Source organism: Bos grunniens, chromosome 2 (assembly GCF_055505025.1).
Source record: "Bos grunniens cultivar Pamir isolate PY7600 chromosome 2, Bosgru_T2T1.0, whole genome shotgun sequence".
NCBI lineage: Eukaryota > Metazoa > Chordata > Mammalia > Artiodactyla > Bovidae > Bos > Bos grunniens.
Window position 1 is genome coordinate 63,227,237 of NC_141166.1, and position 23,411 is coordinate 63,250,647.

The 23,411-nt window shown below is 46.7% G+C and overlaps 1 protein-coding gene and 1 long non-coding RNA gene across 2 annotated transcripts in view; both read right to left on the bottom strand.

The window, feature by feature from the left end:
- Positions 1–23,411, bottom strand: part of LOC147378147 (uncharacterized) — a 151,159-nt gene that overhangs the window by 56,708 nt on the left and 71,040 nt on the right. The gene's annotated exons all lie outside the window — the stretch shown is intronic.
- On the bottom strand, positions 2,697–3,815 carry LOC147378151 (caspase-3). The gene has a single exon (XM_086367109.1). The coding sequence runs from the start codon at positions 3,759–3,761 to the stop codon at positions 2,928–2,930; it is 834 nt and encodes a 277-aa protein (XP_086223235.1). The 5' UTR covers positions 3,762–3,815; the 3' UTR covers positions 2,697–2,927.

A 23,411-nucleotide genomic window follows, 5' to 3' on the forward strand; every position in this document is an offset into this window, starting at 1 on the left:
GAATAGGGTTCAGAATAGAGAAGAAAATGAAGGGGAATAAGACTTTGAGAAGCTCAGACCCCGAAAACAGCCTTCTGGGCCCACCACCACTGGTGGCCCTGTCACTGGACTCCTGTCTGTCACAGCTACAGAGAACCGTGTCTTCCTATCCTGAGCAACCCTGTGGTGCAACTTTCAGGTCCTGGGCAGGAACATCCAGCTGACTCAGGCTGGGTTCCTGCCTGCACCCTGGTTGCCAGGAAGCCAGGAGAGATGGCACCTGCCTCCCTTCATTTTCTGAAGTGGACTATTTGGATAGTAGTAGGTCAAAAATAATCTGTCCATTCCATGGCATCCCTTTGGCTCCCCAAAATTCCCTCACGTTATTCTTCTCATATTTAAATCTCCTAAAGGAGGCCTTAACATAATACAATTATCCTTTAAGACACCAAAAGTACTTTCAACTCTCCCCAAGGTGAGGCCACCATATTATTTCAGTTATTTCATATATTTCATAGTATTATATTTCATATTATTTCAAGAATATATATATTCTTTTTCAGATTATTGATCAGGCTTCCCTGGTGGCTCAGATGGTAAAAAATATCTGCCTGCAATGCAGGAGACCTGGGTTCGATCCCTGGATTGGGAAGATCCCCTGGAGAAGGGATAGGCTACCCACTCCAGTATTCTGGCCTGGAAAATTCCATGGACTGTATAGTTCATGGGGTCACAAAGAGTCGGACATGACCAAGGGACTTTCACTATCACTATATATACTCTTTTTCAGATTATTAATCATATTATTACTTAATGGCTATTTTTTTTTTTTCATTTTAAATTAAAATTTGTATTTGGAAATAGAAATGCATAATAACAAACTTTTTACAAAATTGTCACATAGGAAGATACCTTCTGATTCCATAGCATGCTTCATTTACTCAGAAAAAGTTACAGACACAATCAAAACAAAGAGCTTTCATTTATAATTGTGAGCGCCTTTGTTTAGCACAAGAAAGCTCACGGGAACCAGTGGGTTACAGAGATGCAGAAGGTTCAGCGCCTCCTGAGCAACCAGGCCCAGAGCCTCCCCCGTCTGTGTCCCATCTCTGGCCTTCAGTTTCCCTGGGCACCAAAGGAGGAAAGACTGGATGACTGCTAAAGTCCTGGGCACCCTGGTTCTTTCATTTCAGAGAAAAGTACACGATCATAACTGTATCATTCTTCCTTGATTGTAAACATCAACAGAATAAAAGTTAACATGCGCAAAAATTTTACTGCTAAGAGTGCTATGATTTTTTTTTTCCATCTTCTGCAAAGGATGGATGAGGGTCCAGACCATTAGGCCACACTCACTGCTTATACTGGAAAATGAGGAAATGCTAATGAAATTGCTTTTACGGGCTGACATTCAGGGATGGCAGAGAGGGACGTTCTGGAATGAGTACAGGACTTGTTCTTTGGGAGAACTGTAGCTCCTGGACAAAGTTCAGTGGTCACACTTGGGCACATGCATGCCCACGCACAGCAAAGGTGATTGAGACCTTGTTAACCATGAAGGGGAAAGAGAAACCTTAGTGTTTTCCCCAAACACTCAGAGCCTCTTCTAAGCCGTATTTAGGTATGTAAGCATTAATTTACGCAATTCCTGATAAGCTGAAAACTGTAGACCTCCTCCCCCCAAGTGTCAAGTAAGAAGTAGACTGATATTCAGTGGTAGTGATATCAAGTCTATTTTATAAAATGGGCTATCTGCAGAAAGGCGGATAAGAATTCGCTTTAACATCCAATTAACAGCCATCATTTGAAATAAAACAAAAATTAGAGGGCTAGGATTTTTATGATTACTCTTACCCTCTTTGGGAAATTTCCATTTCAGAAGTTTAATTTGATTCACTTTGTTGGAGCTTCTTGCCTTGGGAGCATCTTCCACACACACCCATAGCTGTGAAGAATCTAGCCCGCATTCTTTTTCCTGAAGCCATAATCTATGGCTCTGACCCCACCACACAGAGGCTGCGCAGTGTCCCTGGTCAGGCTCAAACCATCTTCTAATTACGGAGTGCCCAACTGACTGACTGACTGTTTCTTCCTTATACCTCACTGTATTTAAGTTGTGTTTTAGTGTGTCCCTATAGAATTTCTTCAGTTCACGCTCTTATCAGTGTGATTGAAGTCTGAGGTTTTGACAGAAGAGCCCTTTAGATATTCTGCAGGTATGCGAGGCCCGGCAGCTGGTGGAAGAGTTGCATTTCAGCACCTTATTGTCCTCAACCCGTCTCCCTTTATATTGCTGCATTTACCCTCAAGGGTCAATTTAGTTTTCTCACACCTTCCCAAGTAAAACATTTAGTTCTTTTTCAGTGCTAAAACATGATTTTTTTAAACAACAAAGACATGCTCAGCACAAACATCACAAAACCATGAGCTCAAATAGGTGATGTAAAAATACCATTGTCTTAAGATCAAGGTCTTCAGGTCTTAGACCACATGTATGGACCACCAAGTTCTAGGATACATCATTCCATATCGTCATTGCTGTTGTTTGACAAAAACCATAACATGTTCCCTGATACAGTGGCATACCCACATCACTGAAATACACTACTGCAGTGTTTAACTTTTTCCCTCATTGCTTGCAAATGTGTAGCATAGCATCGGCACTAAATCTTGGTAATTAAGAGAAGTGCTAATTTACAGTCATTTTCTTCTCATAATGATTTCCACAATCCATTTTTATTTCATCTTCGTTAAACTCAATCTCAACTACCCAATTGTGTTTGAGGTAGCTGCACAGTAGTTCTATTGCTAGGAAGGCGGCTTGTTTCAAAGTTATCACCTGGGTCATTAGGTTAGATTTAGAGGTAAGAGGAAAATATAGTACCAGTTACACCATTTGCTCACTTGGCATACAAGTTAAAATCAAAAATCATCCATGTCTTCAGTGATTAGAAATACAGTTCTTTTGTGAGCATAGACATAATACAAGGAATCTGTTTCTTTGCATGAAAAGCAGAATCGGTAGAAAAGGACTCATATTCTATTGCTACCTTTCGGTTAACTCGAGTAAGAATGTGCATGAGCTCGAGCCTGTGAGCGTACTTATTCAGCATCTCACAAAGAGCCTGGATGAACCAGGATCCGTTCTTTGCATTTCGCCAGGAAAAGTAACCAGGTGCTGTAGAATATGCGTACAAGAAGTCTGCCTCAACTGGTATTTTCTGACAGGCCATGTCATCCTCAGCACCACTGTCTGTCTCAATACCACAGTCCAGTTCTGTGCCTCGGCAGGCCTGAATAATGAAAAGTTTGGGTTTTCCAGTCAGACTTCTGCAATAGTCCCCTCTGAAGAAACTTGCTAATTTTTTCAAATTGACGGGTCCATTGGTTCCAAAAATGATTCCTTCTTCACCATGGCTTAGAAGCACGCAAATAAAACTGCTCCTTTTGCTATGGTCTTCTTTAGAAACGTTGCTCATTAATTCCAACATTTCTTTACATGTAAGATCATTTTTAATCCTGACTTCGTATTTCAAGTTCATAAATGTTTCCCTGAGGTTTGCTGCATCCACGTCTGTACCAGATCGACAGGCCATGCCAGTATTTTCGTGGAAGTTCTTATTATTGATTATTATACATAAACCCATTTCAGGATAATCCATTTTGTAACTCTCTTCCAAGGATATTCCAGAGTCCATTGATTTGCTTCCATGTAAGATCTTTGTCTCTGAAGTTTTAATGGATTTTGAATCCACTGAATTTTCAGTGTTCTCCATGGACATTTTTTATTTACGTTCAGCTACGACGCTGCAGCTCTGCTGGACTCCACTCCTGGTCTCCTTAATGGCTATTGTTAATCACCAGTCACGTTTTCCTTGGATGTTGATTATCTCACAAAGAATGCAATCTGTACCAATGATGGACAATTCAGGCATCCAAAACAGAGCAGTGAGGAAAATTAAAGGAATGAGGAAGAGGCCTGGCCCTAGTGAAATCACTTCCTAAATAGGGCCTGCTGTTCAGCCAAACTGAAGACACCCTCAAGCACCCGGTTCTCCCAAGTGCACAGGACCTGTGGGGTAACAGGCAGGGGAGAGTTACTCTGGCCACGTGGGTCTGCCACATGGGGGAGCCTACACCTCCTTGCAGGCACTCAGCACCACCCAGCTGCATCTCAATCCATTTAGCTTATAATAGCAGATATGAAATTTTCATCAGGTTTTCTGCTTTACTGTTGTGAAATATTAAACATTAATAAATTATTCAGCTCAATGTAAAATACTACAAATGTTCATAGGTTTCATCACGAGGTAGTTCAGCAGCCCGTTTGTTATAGGGCTATTTTGGGCAAAGCAATCTGCTCCAGGAAGTGGGTGTCTTTTTTCTTCTTCCATTATTTGTGTTCCTTAATGGGGAAATGTCTATTCTGGGATTCAGGTGCTACAAATAAGTACATAAGAATGCAGGAATATTGCCCATGGAGCGGCTCTATGCATTCAGGGATGGCTGTGGACTGGACATGGGTGCTGTGTTGGGAGGAAAAGAATGAGCGGAAGGAGTGTGGCCCAAACTTAAGAAGCACAAGGTTGGACATAGAGACCAGACTGGTGGCTGCCAAGGGGAAGGGATGGACTGGAAGACTGGGATTAGCAGATATAAAATATTATATAGAGAATAGATAGCCAAAAGGTCCTAGTGTAGAGCCCAGGGAACTATATTCAATATCTTGTGATAAACCATATTGGAAAAGAATATGAAAAAGAATGTATATCCATGTATAACTGAGTCACTTTGCTGTACATCCAAGACTAACACAATGTTTTTAATCAACCATGCTCTAATAAAACAAAATTTTTGAAAAGAATTAAAGAAGTGTCTCAGGTGTCCCCAATGTGAGCTTTTTTCTTAGCCTCTGAAGCAGAAGCTCATCACAGGGCTGGCTGGGGCCATGGTGGTTGTTTGGGCATGCATATTCAGTGAATTGACCAGAAGCTGCCAAACCCAGTGTGTTATCCTAGAAGACAAAGGCCATTCCTGAGATAGAAGTCAAGCTGGATGTAAAACCAGCTTGTTGGCCAAGCCGAAGGGCTGACGCAACAGGAGACAGTTGTGTCCTGGGAAACTGAGGAGCTTCCTGGAAAGAGTGTCACCCTAAGAACATAAGACCTCCTGGTCTTTCATTGGAAGAAGTAATTCTGTGCCCAGTCTTGCAGCTAGTTCTCTAAACCTCCCACAGCCCAGCCTCATAACATGTTGTATCTGGGGAAGAAAAAGAAAGACAGTTCAAGTGATGCCAGAAATCCACAACAGGTATTTCAGGACCAGTGTTCCAGCAAAAACTGTTTGGAAGTTGCAACACGCCTCAAAGTAAGGAACTGGCAGCTTTCTCGACCCAGGCTGGGCTTTAAAACCTGCTCAATACAACAGACTAGCTTCTCAGGTGGCGCTAGTGGGAAAGAACCTGCCTGCCTATGCAGGAGACGTAAGAGACGAGGGTTCAACTCCTGGGTCGAGAAGATTCCCTAGAGAAGGAAATGGCAACCCACTCTAGTATTCTCGCCTGGAGAAGGCCATGGACAGAGGAGCTTGGTGGGCTACAGTCCATGGGGTCGCAAAGAGTCAGACCAGCTGAAACAACCTAGCACAATGCAACAGAGTCGCACGGCCCAGCCCCTGTCTTCCCCAGTCCCCAGTCATCCTTCCACGCTCTGGACTCCATGCTACCCTGCTGCCCCACTTCCATCCTGCTGCCCCGCTCCTACCTCTCACCTAAACGATTTCCAGTACCTCCAACAAGGTATTTGTTTCACCAGTCTCCCCCTTTTGTTTCTCATCCTAGTTGCCTGCAGGTCCTCATGATGGAGGCACCCAAATACCCAATGAAAAATTCAGGAAGATTATTTCTAAAGGAGGCCAGATTTGTGGGGCTGGGCTGTAGACCAGACATGGGTGTGCCAGAGAGGAGCCCAGGGCACCCCTCTTTCTCCTGCCCACCATGGGTTGGTCTAGTCCACACGACCAACCTCAGGGATGATGGGAGCCTACGTGATACCTTTATGCAAATCAAAAAAGATGCCCCTTCTGAAAAAACCTAAGGTTAAAAAACATGCTCCTTCTTAAGATAGTTCTTTGCCATTCATAGAAAAAATCATCATCATTTTCTGATATTTATTAAAATGAGGCATTTTACTCCCATTTTTGAGAATTAGCACACCAGACATATAAATCTAGGGTTTCTATTATGTGAATGGTACTCACTTAGATGTGGCATCCTTGGGCAGTGCACAACCCACACAACTGCACATAGAGCCCCTGCTTAGCTTTGCACCTGCTAATGCCAAGTTACACCCTGAAGCCTGGCCCCTTCCCTCTTCTTTCAGTCATTGAAAGAACCTCTCTTACACACACACAAAGATGTATGAGCCAGCTGTCCACCTGAGTTCCAGAACCAGTTGCTACTTGGACATCTTACTTCCAAGCCCAACCACACTAGAGGCAGCTGATCCACCTTACACTTCCGACAGTCCCCTCCTGCTGACAGGGAAAGCCCTGGGGACCAGTGTCCTCACTCGCCATCTGGACCACCTTCCACCCCCAGGAAGGACACAAGCCCCAGCATCCCTCAGTGCTCAAAGCCCCTCCTTCAGATCACATCCCCCAACCCTCCATACACCTCGACCACTTCCTTTACCAGCTTTCGCCTCCATGTCCTGCTCCTGTCTGTTGCCCCCATCAGATGGCAGGCTCCTTAAAGACGGGCCTGTCCCTCATCCCTCCTCATAGTTTCAGGGTCACACCTAGTGCTGCTGAGCTGGCCACAGCAGGGATGCCTTGTCCAACCACAAGAAAGCTGGTCTTGCTTTATACCTTCTTGGGGTTGTGAACATTGAGTCCAGGTCAGGGGAAGCAGGACCCTCAATTGCAGAGGAGGTGGGTGTGCAGAAAGAGTGGAGACTCTTTTTTTTTTTCAATTTATTTTGTTGAAGTATAGTTGATTTACAATGGTGTGTTAATTTCTGCAGTATAGCAGTGATTCAGTTATGCATGTATATATTATTTTTCATATTCTTTTCCATTATGGTTTATCACAGGATATTGAATACAGTTCCCTGTGCTCTACAGTAGGACCTTATTGTTTATCTATTCTATATATAATAGTTTGCATCTGCTAACCCCAAACTCCCAGTCCATCCCTTCCCCCCTGCCCCTCCCCTTGGCAACCACAAGTCTGTTTGGACGCCGCTTCAAATGCACTAATGTTTAGGAGGGAAGATGCTCTGCTCTCAGGGCTGGTGTCTTATATCATCCTGCTTCCTGAGGAAGATGTCCTGAGGGCTGTCAATGCCCTCCTGATAACCAGGCCTCCCTGTGGACCTGATTTCACATTCCTCTGGCTCTACCTGCTCGTAGGACTCAGGGAACCATCCACGCTTCCCCAGGGAGTGGAAGCTAATGGATGCTTAATTCAATAGTACTCACATTGTAAAGCACTGGCTAATAAAAAGCATTTATAGAAAATTCAGTGGAGGACTTTACATCTGCACTCCCTCCATAAAAGCTTGATCGTCTCCCAATGTGACATATTCACGTGGGTGGAGAGGCTGGCTGTGTCCTGCACCAGGCTCACAGCAGAGCATCTGACCCCTTCCTGTCTCCCTGTTGCCCCATAACCTCATCTTCCATCTTCCCTCCATCTTCCCTCCATCTTCCCCATCCTATAGTGCTGTTTCTAAATGAAATTTTTACAGTGGGTTCAAACTCTGACCATTTCAGGGGGAACCATTTCCAAAGGTGGCGTGTCAACCTAGGGCAGTTATGGCATCCACAGGGGTTGCTCTTGCCCAGCCAGCTCCCCTCAGAAGAGTCATGAATAGTTTCAGGGGGGACCCAGGAACGATGATGGAGGGAGGGGTGGCTGGGGCTCAGAGTCATGCTGCAGAAGCCTGGACCAGAAAGGAGGTGAGGATGGTGGTCCACCACCAGAGAAGAGAGGGTGGCCTGTTGGGGAGCCGTAGGGAGGCTGGGTTGCTTGTCCTAAGAAATAACATTCCAGAAATCAGAACTTTCTAATTTGGGGAGGACTCCTCTTGAGATGCCAGTTCCATAAGAGAAGGGACTGTTGGTCTTCGTCACTGCACTCTCCCCACCTTAGAGCAGTGCCTGCTGCTGCTGATGATGATGATGATGCTGCTAAGTCACTTAGTGAGCAGTAAATATCAGTCACCTCTGCTGAATGTACGAGTGGACTGATGACTGAACGGACATGATGAGCGAGCCCTCAAGGGAGACGTGGGGACACCATGTGCTGGGCAAACGGCCTTGGGCGTGGTGCTGCTAAGTCAAAGGTGGTTGAATGGATGCCTCTAAGAAGCATCCCCCAGGCCAGGACACCACAACCCAGGGCTGCTGGCCGGGGAGCGCAGCCAGTTCTTCCTGAGCGACCCCTTGTCCCCTCCCTCCATGAACTCTGTAAGATCCAGCCCAGGGCACATCCAGAGCAAGTGTCCAATCCCATTTACTGCCTGCCTCCTTACAGGTCACACCCAGCCAAGCAAACCAGGTCCAGGGGACTCTACTTTGAAATGATTCTCATCTGTCTTAGAGGCATATTCCACCTCCAACAGGTTTCTTAGCCAACTTGATGGTACTAAAATAATGTAGGAAATGGGGGCTTGATTTATAATATTGTCTAATTATTGTTATCAAGACTTTTAAGTAATTCCTGCCATACAAACCCTATTGCCTAGGTCTGGGATCCTAGGATTCAGTCAATCCTAAAGTACAATCAGTATGTCTCAGAGGTGGATTTTAAAGTTCACTGATAATGGAAGTCAATGCCCTTCTTGGCACGTGGTGGGCTGTCATGGTATGTTAGCTGATGAACCACTGGGGGAGTGAAAATGCGCATTCCTTTTGACATGTTATTATTATGTTATTTTGACATGTTATTGTGGGTGCCTGGGTACACAGAAGCCCCCCAAAGCTATGTAGGGGCAGACAGCCAATCTGCCTGGGGCCTTTACACATCATTCAGTTCAACCCACAAACAGAAAGAAGCTTACCTTTGGGAAGACAAATGATCCTGAGGGCACACTGCCTGCACTGCTTACTGGTGGCCTCACCTCGGTCAAGACATCACTTTTCCAGACCTCAAGTTACTCATCCATTCATGGGGATAATTCCTTGCTACTTCATGGGGGTGGTGGTGAGAAGTGATAACACAGGTTAAATGTCACTCAGAGAGCAGATGCCCAGTGGATGATGGTTATTATTTTCCAGGTGAGGAAACAGGCCCCAAGGCAAGATGCTGAGCCAGCATGAGCCTATTAGAGATGCTCAGAGGTCCGTGCTCTGCTCAGATGCGGGCCAGGGTCCCAGAGTCTCAGCACTGCCTCTAAGTCCAGGCAATCAGCATGGGGGACCCGGAACTTAGAGTCAGCCCCAGGTCCCCCAAAGGACTAACAATTTCTCCAGCCCTCTCCCCTGACCTCTCTAGAAGGTCAGCGAAGTCTTCTGGCCACATGGAGCTCCTGGGAGCTTGCAGGAACCTCAGCTACAGTAGGTTAAGGCTTGATGAAGTTTGATTTTTTATTAGATGAGCCCAATGAGGTGAAGAGAAATTCTATCTCTTCCAACAGCCCCCTCAGAAACCTTAGCTTCATCAAGGAAACCAAGATTAAGTCTTTTTTTTTTAAATCCCTGCCAGAGAGGCATTGTCTAAATCAGTGCCTTGTCCAATTAAAGAAAACATTTCTTGGCAATAGTTTCTGATGGGGCTCTTATGAGGCGTGGAGTATCCCAGCTTCGTGTGAAATCAGAGGTGATGATGCTGACATTTCAATTAGCTTCGTTTTACTTGAGGGATTTATACCTTTCTCCAGCATAATTACACTTGGAGCTTGTCCTCAAGTCCTCCCACCCTTGACAGTCTCTATCTTCATCTCCTCCTCCAGGAAGACTTCCCTGACCCTCACCCTGCAATCTTAATGACTCATCCTGAACTCTGATGTCCCAGATACTGCATTCTTCAGGCCCCTGATTACAGCTTCTCACACAACCTCCAAAACAAGCTGGCTCTCATCCTTGCATCACACCAGGCTAGCAACACAAGCAAAGTTCCCGTCTTTACAGAGTCTGCTGACGAGTCATGAACAGGCTGTTGCCGAAGCCTGAAAACACTCCCTTCCTAACCAATCTGCATGAACAGACAGCAGAGGGGTCTGAGGGACATTCAGGCTCAGCAAGTTCACCCTAAGAGAGGCCTGAGGACCATCAGGGAACGAAAATGTGCCCTCTGCCCTGCCTGTTACCAGGCATGAGTAGCCAAAAAACAAAAGAATAAAAAAAAAGACAGAGGATATCTCTGGTATCAAGAGCTCTGGGTCCAGAGAAAACCAGCACTAAATGCAGAGTGGCTGTACATGTAACCACTGCCCTCTCGGAGGGCACCCAAGGGACATGGAGGCCCAGAGTTGACATCTAACCCAGCCCGTGGGGTCAGCGAGGGTTTGCAGGAGGGCTGATGTGCCTGGATTTACCACTTGAGTTTACAGCACACTCTCTCACTTTCTCTCTACGAAGCTTCTTGACCCTGAAAGGCAGTCACTGTCCCAGGCCCTACTTACAGACAGGCACTGAGAGAACCGTAGGTCACTGGCCCAAAGCCTGGAGCTCTCTCAGCCCATCTCTCAGCAGTACCAGTTAGCGTTGGATGGGCAGACAGGCTGAAGGGGTTTGACGTAACCAGTCCCCATGCAGGGGGTCCCGACCTGCCCATGGTGCCCACTCCCCGGCCATCTCAGGGATAGTGCCCTTCCCTTCCTGTGGCCCCGGAACCTTTGAGAAGTGTGACCTGCCCTCAGAGTCCCAGCCTCCAAGGACAGTGAGGCTGCCCAACCTGGCAACACCTGCCCCACAGACGCTGTGGGTAGTGACGGGGGAGTCCAGGGCCCGGCCCAGCAGCTCTCACAAGGAGTGGGCAGACCACCAAGAGGCTGATGGGCTGGAGGGCAACCATCCTCACCCCCACTCCAGCCCCTGTCAGACTGGCAGCCACAGGCCTTCCCATCAAGGGTCTGGCAGGGACCTCAACCCCTTCAGGGCCTCAGGGGCTCCTTTGCCCACTTTTTCCTGGTCTTCAGGCTTGTGTGTGGCTGGGTAACATTTCGAGATAATCGTGGATGGAAGTACCTTCTCCCTGCCTTTCCCCCTTTCCTTGCTACCCCCAGAGCAGGTAGCTGATTAAGTCCTTTGGTGCCTCAGGGAAGGGACACCCCAGGGCAGAGAAGAGGAAACAGCAGGTCTTTGTGGATCTTTGTCCCAAAAGTCTAAGCTCTTAGGACAGTGGTCCTTAAACCCCACAGGGTATCAGAACCACCCAGAGGGCTGATCTGATACCCAGCCCAGAGTCTCTGCTCCCCAGTCTGAGGTGGGGCCCGAGAACTTCCAATATGGCCAGGTTCCAGGCACGCTGGTGCTGCTGGTCTAGGCAGCCACATTGAAAACCCCTGTCTTCCACCCATCCTTCTCACCTTAGCCATAGATCAGAGACACCTGGGGAGTTTTCCAAACCCCATCCCTGGCATGGTACACCCAAAGATTCTGGTCTCAATGGTCTGGGACAGGGCATGGGCACTGGAAATTCCTCAGTTTTCCCGGGCAGTCCCAGCTAACATCAGGCTCTAGAGCGATGGCCCCCTCAGCCGGGTCCTAGCACTCAGCCCGCCTCTAGGAGCTCACACAGGCCAGCTCCTCACATCCCACTGCTTCAGCATACTCCGTGCCCAGGGATGGCTCTGAGTTTATGCCCTCTGCTCACTGCCTGGAAGGCTCTGCCCCCATGAACTCCTCACTGTCCTCCCTGGGGATCTCACTCAAGCACCCATTGGGAGAAGCCAGCCCCCAAGCCATCTGGGCCCCACTTCTCCCAACCCCTCAAGTTCCCTGCCCACGTTCTGTCCCACCTGCACTGGGTAACAAGCATCACGGATCCAGGTCTCCCCAAGGCCCCAGACTTCAGGACAAGAATTGTGTTTGGTATTCACTTCTGTGTTCCTGTCACTTGGAATAGATTCTGAGCACAGTAAGTGCAGGTTGTTACTTGAAAGAGTCCTGAAATAATTCTCTTTCCACTCTGACCACATTGAGAGGCCCAGATTCAGCCTCAGACACCATATGGCTAAAGAGATCTGGAGCTCATTGGCCTGCAGGAGAAATACTAGTGGGAGACAGGGGGTTACGTTCAAATACCCAAGCGGCTGCAGAAAGGACCAGAGCATGGCTTTCTCCAAGTCACCGGGAGCTGGCCCCTGAAGGTGGAGATTTCAGGGCAAGTTAGGAGCAAGTCATTTCCATGGTGATCAGAGCTCCCTGAAGAAGGCCTCTGGGCAGCATGCTGCTTTCCTCAGCCTAAGGGGCTGGGAGCAACCCTGTACCCTCCCACCCAGAGCATCCGTCAGTCCATGGTGATCATGGTGACCAGGCTCCCCACAGCTCTGGGAGCAGGCAGAAGCAGCGGACTTGGTGTCAAGATGAGGCATGTGGCTCAATGCCCTTGGTTTGACCAAGCCAGCTATATAAGGAGTGACCCATGCAGATCCCAGATCCCATGCTCAGAAGGACCTGGCTATTGGTTTCATGCTCTGCTGTCACCACCATGAAATTCTTAATAATTATTTTTGACCAGGAGCCCACATTTTCATTCTGTACTGGGCCTTGCAAATTCCATAGAGGGTCCTAGGTCTAGCCCCTCTGCCACTGTGAGCAGGGTGACCTCTCAGCTTCCTCAGCTGCAAACTGGAGACCTCAACCCCTCATGGAACATCAAGGGAAAGATAAGAGGGAGCAAATGGGAAAGCTTTTTGGAAAGGTCCAGCTGCCGTACAAGTGGTGCCTAAAGATCTGTGTTCATGAGGACGGATGGATGGGCTTGCCAGTAATCATCCTGCTACAGCCTTTCGCATCTCCTCCATGCTCTATGTTTTCATTCAATTTCACAACAAATGAGAGACATGACTGTTTCTAGTGTATGGATGAGGAAAGGGAGGCTCAGAGAAGCTGAGTGATTTGCCCAAAGTGTCACAACTGTGACAAGTGGCAATACCAGGAGCAGAACCCAATCCTGCTGGAACCTAAACCCAGGCACTTCCCTCTGCACCAGTCAGCTTGGGTTCTTGGGGAGGTGTCACCTCCAGGGAGTTTCCTTGGACCAAAGAAATCCAGGGAAAATGAAGCACTGATCTTGGGTTAAAGGCGAGCCCGATTCCAGGCCGGGCCCATCCAGCAATGTCCCTGTGACAGTCCAGCTATTAATCCTGAGCGCTGTCCCTCTCTGCAGGCACTGCCTCAGCTGACCCAGTCCCCGGCCCTCCTGTCCTCACCCTCATCCTGTAAGACGTTAATAGATTTCCTATAGCTTCAGGTATAGCAAACCTCTGCTGGTCTGAACTAATGTATTAGTATTTTAAAGAGACTTCTTGGGAATTCTCTATTTCTCTTCCTTATTTTCCCTTTCAGCACCAAAAGAAGAAAACACATGACCTCAATCTGCCAGCCACCTTTGAAAAGAAGGCCCCTCGGGGAAGAACACATTAGCAATCCACATGGCTTATTTAATTATGATGAAAATGCCAAATTATTAAATAGCCAAAAAATACTTTGAATAAAAAGTTGGTGATTACAGTTCCCATTTCATTTTTACCCAAACACATATGGTAGTTTCATAATGCAAGAAATTATTTTCAGACAGAAATAATTACATAGGGCTCTCAGGCCACTTTTAGCAAGGGACCTTGCTATGCACTTTTAAATCACAATTTGTGCTGCTGCTGCTAAGTCACTTCAGTCGTGTCCGACTCTGTGCTACCCCATAGATGGCAGCCCACCAGGCTCCCCCGTCTCTGGGATTCTCCAGGCAAGAACACTGGAGTGGGTTGCCATTTCCTTCTCCAATGCATGAAAGTGAAAAGTGAAAGTGAAGTCGCTCAGTCGTGTATGACCCTCAGCAATCCCATGGACTGCAGCCTTCCAGGCTCCTCTGTCCGTGGGATTTTCCAGGCAAGAGTACTGGAGTGGGGTGCCATTGCCTTCTCAAAAGCATCCCAAAAGCATCCTTTGGGAATTGTAAGTTGCCCCAGTCAAAGCTGCATGCACAACTTCCTTCTGCTTGGAAGGATCAGGGTGAAGGTTTCATAAAGATTGGTATGGCTCTGGCTGCAGCCCATTTATAAATGCACATGTGGGTTCTAGACCCATAGGTACTAACCCTGTGCCTGGCTAAGCTGACTGATCAATCAAACAGCTATGAAGAATAAAACAAGATACTTTTTTATTTATTTATTTTTTTGATTCATGTTGATATATGGCAAAATACTTTTTTTTAATTTTATTTTATTTTTAAACTTTACATAATTGTATTAGTTTTGCCAAATATCAAAATGAATCCACCACAGGTATACATGTGTTCCCCATCCTGAACCCTCCTCCCTCCTCCCTCCCCATACCATCCCTCTGGGTCATCCCAGTGCACTAGCCCCAAGCATCCAGTATCGTGCATCGAACCTGGACTGGCATCTCGTTTCATACATGATATTTTACATGTTTCAATGCCATTCTCCCATATCTTCCCACCCTCTCCCTCTCCCACTGATGTATAGAACAAAATACTTTTTTAAAACGGACTTTCTATTCACTTAATTGACGAAAGAGAAAGCAAAAAAGCAGGATATCAAGAGCCTGTCTCTCTGAGCTTTCTATCCGTGCATCTGTTCAGGATAGTTGCTAAATCACTGTTCTTTCCCCGAATATGTGCACAACACATAGCTCCAGGAGTTTTTGAGAAATAACTTCATTCGATCTACTTAACATTTAACAAAGCACCAGCTCCTAGTTCTGTACTCTATAGGAATCCAGAGATTTCTTCATCTGCATCTGTCAAGTCTTCTTATTCCTCTATTTGCCCCCGGGACTCCTTGCTGTGAGAGCCCCGTGAGTGATGCTGTGATGTCACTCATGGTAACAGGTGACTGGGCCAAGATTGGACAATTGACCAAAGCTAAGCCAATCAGAATCTCTCTTCCAGAAATTTGGAATTAACAGATTCTAGCCTCTCAAAAGGATGTAAAGCAGGCAGCTGATAGGAGTCGGAAGCCATGATATAACCTGGGAGGAAAGTAGGAAAAGTTGCTCTTCAGAGCAGGAGGATAGAAGGGAGATGGAAAGACGCTTTTACAATGTGTGACTTCCCTAATCTCAAGGCCAGACTGGCCTTCCTCCTGCCAACTTCCCAATCTTCCCTTCTGTATTACTTTATTTTTTTAAGAGATTTTTTTGGCTGCACCACGTGGATTTGTGGGATCTTAGTTCTCAACCAGGAATCAAACTTGTTCCCCCCACTGTAGAAGAGCAGAGTTCTAATCACTGGACCACCAGGGAGTTATCTTCCCCTGAAATGGAATACTACTCAGTCATAAAAGACTGAAATGATGTCATTTGCAGCAACATGGATGGACCTAGATTATCATACTAAGTGATGTAAGTCAGACAAAGACAAATATCATAGGATATCACTTATACGTGGAATCTATTAATAAAATACAAGACTTCCCTGGTGGCCCAGTGGTTAAGACTCTGTGCTTCCAATGCAGGGGGCACAAGTTCGATGTCTGGTCAGTGAACAAAGATCTTGTAAAACTGCACAGTGTGGCCAGGAAAGCAAAAAACAAGCTAAAATATTATACAAACGAACTTATTTACAAAACAGAGACATAGAAGAAAAACTTCTGGTCACCAAAGGAGAAAGAGGGAGGGATAAATTAGGAATTTGAGGTCAGCAGATGCAAACAATCATACAGAGAGTGGATAAACAACAAGGCCCTGCTGTATAGCGTACGTGCGTGCTCACTTGGTCACTCAGTCATGTTTGACTCTGCAACCTCATGGACTATAGCCTGCCAGGCTTCTCTGTCCATGGAATTTTCCAGGTAAGAATATTGGAGTGGGTTGCCATTTCCTACTCTGGGGGATCTTCCTGACCAAGGGACTGAACCTGAGTTTCCTGCATTGGCAGGTGGACTCTTTGCCACTGTGCCACCTGCAAAGCCCTACTGCATAGCACAGGAAACTATATTGAATATCCTGCAATAAACTACAGTGGAAAAGAATATGAAAAAGGATACATATAGATATATACATATCATTGAATTGAATCACTTTGTTGTCCACTGTAAAGGAGAACAATATTGTAAATCAACTATACTTCAATTAACAAAATTAAGATAAATTGAAAAAACAAAACAAAAAAGGAACACAACTTTCTCCCTAGACCTGCCCAGTCAGAAAGTGGGTGGGGCCCAGCCCTGTGTGTCTCACAGCCCTCCAGGTGATTCTGATGCCCGCTCCCTACAGTTTGGGAACCACAGATTTTCTAGGTACCAGGGGCTTTCACAGGCATTCTCTGAGCAGCCCCTCAACATAACCTTCTGAATAACTGCTCTGATCCTGGTCCCACATCCAAGGATGCGGGGCTCCAGGCCATGACCTGGTGGAAGTCACTGGACTAGAGGAGACCCTGGGGGCCTGGCACTCAGGAAGCCTGCCCAGCGCTGCGCTCCCCTTTGCTCCTCCCCATTCAGCTCTCTGTGGGGTGGGTCTCTCCCTTCCTTCCCTGGAGACTTAGTCTCTTCTGGGTCCAGCTCAGGCCCACAGGACTTTTTCTACCACCAAACCCAGGCTCTCCCCTCAGCCTCATCACTCCTTGTCATTTAAGCCCTTTTGGGGAAGAGATTATTCTACACATACAAAGACTGACTTCCTCTCCTTTGATGCATCCCCAGCCTCGAGCTGGGTCACAGCACTCCATGGTTTCCTAACAGTCCCTTTCTAACTCCAGCTTGCACACACAGTTCCCACCATTATACAGACAGCCCACACAGATGGAATTTGTGCCCCAGGAAGCAAGTTTTACCTACGAAGCTTTAGATTTTGGCAGCAATGCAGCTTTCTCAGAAGGAATCCATGCTTAATCAATAATGGGTCATTTATTTTTAAGTGTGAATTGAGAATTAGTAGAAAAACTCCCTGTGTGTTGATAAAACTGATACAACCAGAACATTCACCAGGCTGACCAGAAAGAGCTGAGGACCAAGGAAGTGCATGCTGCCTCCCCGGAGCCTGGCCTTGTGGATAGCGGTTCTAAGATCAGGAGGAGAGAAGCAAGCGTAGAGGAAGACACTGAGAATTTGAGCAGGTGGGAAAGTACTGAGCTCAAAGATCATAGGTGTAAACAGTCTCCAGCCCCTTTAAACATGACCACGACCTGCATCTCTAGGCCTGAGGGATTGCTTCCCCAGAAATATAGAGGGCCACTCTGCCCATGAGGCAAGCAGAAATATCAGGAATTTAACAGCTGCCAGGAGCAGCCTTTCAACTTAGGAAGTGGTGTATAAATGCCCTGGCTCTCTCCTTGTCCCTGTGATAGGGCAATTCAGAATAAATTTTGCAACAATTCTCAGAATCTCCCTCAAAGATGATTTTCCAGGTGCCCACTGTGTCCGCTGGTTTAACAGGACCCTCTTCACTAACTGTTCCTTCTCTTGCTTACTGAGTTAGTCTCCTAGCAGTATGTTTTCTGAACTTCCCAAATATACTACTTGAACTTAAAAATAAATAAATAAAAAATAAATACAGCCAACACCACCCAGCAGGGTACCCTTGACAACCTATACTTCCACTGCTTACAGACTGTCTGCTTTTGGCCATCACCCTTACCCTGCTGGTACACCCACCTGGAAGAATGTGGGTCCCAGCATCTGAACATAATGGGGCCAGGGGCTTGGAGGAAAAGCAAAATGACAAGTACCAAGTCTGCAGGGCTTGTCCTTGGGAGAGAATTCCTAGGTCCACCTGCTCACAGTGTCTCAGGAGCAGACTCGCAACTGAACCAGAGTCAGGGTCCCCAGGGCGGAGGACGGGGGAGGTTTAAATCATGTCCTGCTTCTGCTCTGGGAGGGTCTCTGTACAGAAATGTCAACAGGATCAAAACAAAGTAAACAGGCTGCTCCAATGGGCAGAGGCTCAGCCTCAGATGGACCTGCCCCTGGAGGCCACAGAAGCTCTGAATCAGCTGCATCAAGACAGCAGGGCAGGGCTCTGCTGGTCCCAAATAGTGCTGGACAAATCTAGTGAAGAGAGACAGTAGTGTCTCAGGTGTGAAGGAAACAGGAGATTTTGTTCTCATCCCCAAAAGACGAACAGAGAATCGGGGAATACGGAAGGAAGCCATCAAATATTCAAAAAATAATGGACCAGCAGTGAGTAATAACTATAATAATAAGCCTGCTACTGCTGCTGCTAAGTCGCTTCAGTCGTGTCCGACTCTGTGCGACCCCATGGACTGCAGCTCACCAGGCTCCTCCATCCATGGGACTTTCCAGGCAAGAGTACTGGAGTGGGTTGCCATTGCCTTCCCCGAATAATAAGCCTACCTGTGTGTAATAACAGAATGAGAAAATAGCAATGACTGTGTATAAACACCTAGCGGGTGCCTCACCTTGCGCTAGATGATTTCCATAGAAGATCTTGTTTAATACTCACCACATCCTGTAGCATAGAAATGATTACTCCCACCTTGAAGATGAGAACACTGAGGCCCGCTGAGAAATCTGGGGGAAGTTGCATGCTGGCTACTGCTGGGCCGGCTCTTCTCTGAACAGCTTTGCTCCTTTCAGTCCATTGCCTTGTGCTTGAGGCCACCAGTCCCCTGTTCTGGATGGCTGCCTTTAGAGAGACCCCCTGGTCCCAATCACTCCAATATACGCCCTTCCTTCTTTCTGAAAGTGTTCACACAACATCTCAGGCTCCTCCACGAAAACTCGGCCTTCACCCAGTCCTAACAGCCCGAAGTCAGGTGGCCTCCTGGGCCCTTGCTCCCTTCACTCATCCCTCTCTCTCTCTCACCTGCTCCATTCAGTTCATTGCCACGTCCCTGCAGCCCAAATGCCGCCACCAGTGCAGGCCAGTGGCCCCATCACCTGGATGGCACAGCTGTTCCTCCAATAGCTCCTCCATCCCTCAGCCAGAATGCACCTCCCAAGATGAAAGATTGACCTGGACCCTTCCCTTTCATGGTACAAATGGCTTCCCATGGCTCTCAGGGTGGCGCAAAGCCCCTGCTGCACATGGGCTTCCCAGGCCCTTCCCAGTCTGGCCCTACTCCCACTCCAGTCCCCATTCTCACTGTTGGCCACAGACCCTGAAATTGCAAAGCTCTCTTGTGCCACACAGCTCAGCCTGTACAGATCCTTCTCCCTCAACCAGCCTCCTCCTCCCCTCCACCCCATCCTGAGCTCACAATTGCTCCAACTGCTCCACTCGGACTCACCCAGACTGAGTCAAAGGAGCCTCCCCTGGGCTCCCACGGCCCCTTGCTCACCCTATCAAAGCCCCTGTGGTCCTATATAGAAACTGCTCTCTGCTTGCTTGTTTCTGCAGACAAGCCTCATTACTGAGAGTAGGGATCATGTCTTACTGATCATCATGTCCAGTCCCCTGAGAGTGCCTGGTGGGTGCAAACCCCTTCCCCACTCCCTACCCCTCTGCACCACACCCCTTCTCCAGTGCTGAGCCCTCAGTGCTGCAAGAAAGATCTGCTGCATCCTGCCAGTGCCTCCAGCCTAAGCCACCAAGAGTGCCCTTGCAGTGGGACTAGGTTGGGTTTGTTGACTGACTGCAACAGGGGAGAACTCAGGCCGTGGGGAACGAGGGGTATCTCACCCACAGGGTGTTAGAAAGGCCTTCCAGAACTGAGGTTTACGTTCGGTGACCGGGGGAAGGGCTTCACTCTGGACTGGAAGCTTTCAGGAAGCAGGGCTGATGGTCTGACTGGGTACTTTACTAAATCTTGTCTAAAAATTTAGTATTACATGAGGTGGAAGGAGCAGTCACTTTTATTAGCCAGAGTGTAGAGTGCATGCCACTCCTGTGGCCTGGACAGCATCCTTGTGTTTGAGTGCAAACGTGATGACGGAGGGTCTGGTTTTCACCTTGACTCATCGTGGTCACAGAGAGGGCTTCTCTGAGGTCAGTGTCATTGTCATGACACTGATCTTGCTCCTTAGGAGAGCACCAGGCCAGCTGTGGTACAGGCCAGCTTCCAGCCGTCGGGCACTGTTGGTCTGTTTCTCCATCTTTTGCCAATCTGTCACGCAGTTAGCTGGTCATGCATCACCACCAGGGCCAGAGGCCGAGCCTTGTTCTTGGCTTCACATTCAAGCCTTGTGCTCCAACCCAGAATTCATGGGTGTAGGAAGTGCAAGTGGCTCTCCCCATGGCCCTAAATCTCCTTTACTTTTTGCTTCCCTGACCACCACCCTAAGCTTTTGTTTGGGTATCAGTCCTTTGGTTCCATTGAGTTCCATTCAAGGTAGGTCATGAATGGAGGGGCAGAGGAGATGCCAATTTTGCCACTGGATGGGAGGAAATAGAAAACTGACCTCACTGGTCCTCTCCCCAGTGGTGTTTACCCAAAACCATCAAAGCTTCATGCTGCAGGGGTCAGCTTCCTCTTGCCATGGATTTTAGAACCCTTTTGCTAAGATACACTCTCTCTTTCTCACACTCTCATGTGCTCACTCTCTCTCTCTACTTTGGATTGTACCACCAGTGGCATCCTATATCAAGAAGACACATTAAGGGAATTAAAAGAATTACCAGAAAGAAATAAACTACAGTGAATAAAGATGAAATCTTCCTTAATTATCTCTGAATCTCCAAATCCTTGAAGTCTGCTCTCTCCACATTGTGCATCTTCTCATTTGTACTGTCTCCCAGTCTCCCCTATGTTATTTGGTTCCCCTGATGAAGTCATAAACCCCCAAGAAGAGACCCGTGCCCCATTATTCTGACAGCTACCCTCCCAGTCCCAGCCCGGGTTGGCTCCCCCACAGTCCTGGCCATAACCATCTGAAATGTTCACAGTCTTCCCAGAATTGTTATTCTATGGTCCCCACGGGGAGTCCAAAGGGATTTAAACAACTGAGCTTCTCCCAGGAATCTCCAGCTGGGAAGGGGCTGCAGGGGCAACCCCTCCTCTCATGGAGTGGAGCCTGCCCTTTTCTCCCACAGAGAGGCCCAGGGCCAGGCATTGGCCAAGGAGAAAATGTCAGTTGAGGTCCTCTCTCCACCATCACTAAGAGGATACTCCCTTGGCTGCAAGCATCTGAGGATGAGTGCATGGTATAAAATTCTCTTTGAGAATTTAGAAAATTTGCTCCATTCAGAACAATTGGTTCAAAGGAGAAAAACCACGACCTCTTCCTGAAGATGCAGTCTGGTTTTGTGAGTGTATATTAGGGTAGATGAGGGTGGGAAAAGCAGAGATTCTCTATCAGCTCTCTGATATGTGACGATGGAGACTTCAGCCACCACCTCCATTCCCACAACACTTGTTCTCTGTACTCAATTGTGTCCAAAGCAGCACAGTCATAAACCAAATTTTTCCCAAACTGGTGTTGCTTCCTAACCAGTGTGTAGATTGGGGTTGGGGGCCAGAGACAGAATAACTATGATATCTTCAGGGCAGGACCTTCCTGTTTTGGAGTTAGGCATTCACCCCACAGTCGACCACACCTGCTTGGGCAAACAGACTAAGGTGCCGTCACATTCACAGTCTTAGATCTTAACTCTCCAAGGTCAAAGCCAAAAGCACCAGCATCTCATTTGAGACCAGGAGGCTGTTAAGGCTACCTGTTCATTCACATCTATTCTATGTATGAAAACACATTAAGAAATAGCCAAGCTTAGAAAAATCACAAATTAGGAGAAATTATTTGCATTATAAAAATATTTAATTTTTGGAGGATTTTCTTAAGTAATAAATACTTCTTACACTTTTTAGTTGCATGTTTCCAAGATATTACTTTCTCGTCAAAATAAAAACCAGAAAAGTAGAGAAACTGAAAATTAAATTAGCAGATTAAAATGGTAAATACTAAAAAATTTAAATAGTAATAAGCTGAAAGAAAACAGAATTGAGTATATTTTAAACACATAAAAGAGAAAAAAAAGTCTAAACTTAAAAAAATAGAACCCACAAAGGAAAATAAACACATCACATAAGTGAGATACACATGGTTAAATTTTAATGTCTAATATTAATACAAACTGATAAAAGCACAAAGCACAAACCATTTAGAAAGAGAAACTATAGTAAACTGTAAACATAGGAGCAAATATTCAACTTCATTGAGAATCAAATAAATATGAATTAAAACAACAGAAGAAAACTTCTTTGGGACATAAACACTTAGCATAAAATGCCCGTTGTTGATGAAGATGTAGTGAGATGAGCAATAAACTGCATTCCTGGCAAAAGCATAAACTAATCTATCTTGGAAAGAAGTGGAGACATGTATGTGTGTGTGCGTGTATACCTTTTGCCTTTTCTTTAGCTTTGGTATGATATGAATCTGTTATGAGTATATGTATGTATTATGTAATGCACTATAATACATAATATGTATCTATAGAACTATACTATATTTTCACATGTGAAATGGCAAACCACTCCAATATTCTTGCCTGGAGAATCCTAAGGACAAAGGGGCCTGGCAGGTTACAGCCCACAGGGTCACAAAGTGTCAGACACAACTGAGGACATGACTTATACTATGCATAATGTATTAATACCAGACTATATAAAATGTACAGATGTGCATATTAATGTATATCATGAAAGATTCACCTCCTGCCAAAGCTAAAGAAAGAAGTTCAAATGGAGAAAAGACCAAAGACAAAGGCTTTTCTCTGCCACACCAATTAAACTGATACTCATATCTTCTACCAGAAGCAGCATCTGGCTTCTTCTCTTTCTGTGTCCCTTGCCAAGCCTGAAGATGCCGTCACACTGGTTCTTTCCCATGACCATCATCTTCATCAGTGACTCTCACATGTAAGCCTGCATCAGTATGTCCTGGAAAGCCGATCAAAATACAGATCACTGGGCCCCACCCCCAGAGTTTCTGCTCTGACAGGTCTGTGGTGGGACCCTAAAATGTTCATCTCAGAAGTCTCCAGGCATGCTGCTATTCCCTGGATCACATTTTGAAAAGTACCAACCTGCACACCATGTATCCTTCTGGGTTTCCCACCAGAGCAGCCTCCTCACTCCTCAACTGTTGTTACTGAACCAGGTTTATTTGCTCAGCATACAGCCAACCGAACAGAGACTCAAGGCGACTTTTGAGTGCACGTGCCCAGCTGAAGGGACAGTAGCCCTAACCTGTCTTAACCTTCCCGAGCTTGACCTGAACATGGCTGACTCCAAGTTCCTGAAAAACAACTTGGGCAAACAGCTTATAATTCCTACCTCAGAGATGCTCTCTATAGGGATTGTGAAGGGGTACTGTAACATATTGTTTAGGCTACATGGCACTTGG

Excerpts from the sequence above, each read along its gene's own strand:
- LOC147378151 (XM_086367109.1), bottom strand. The coding sequence starts at position 3,761 with ATGTCCATGGAGAACACTGAAAATTCAGTGGATTCAAAATCCATTAAA.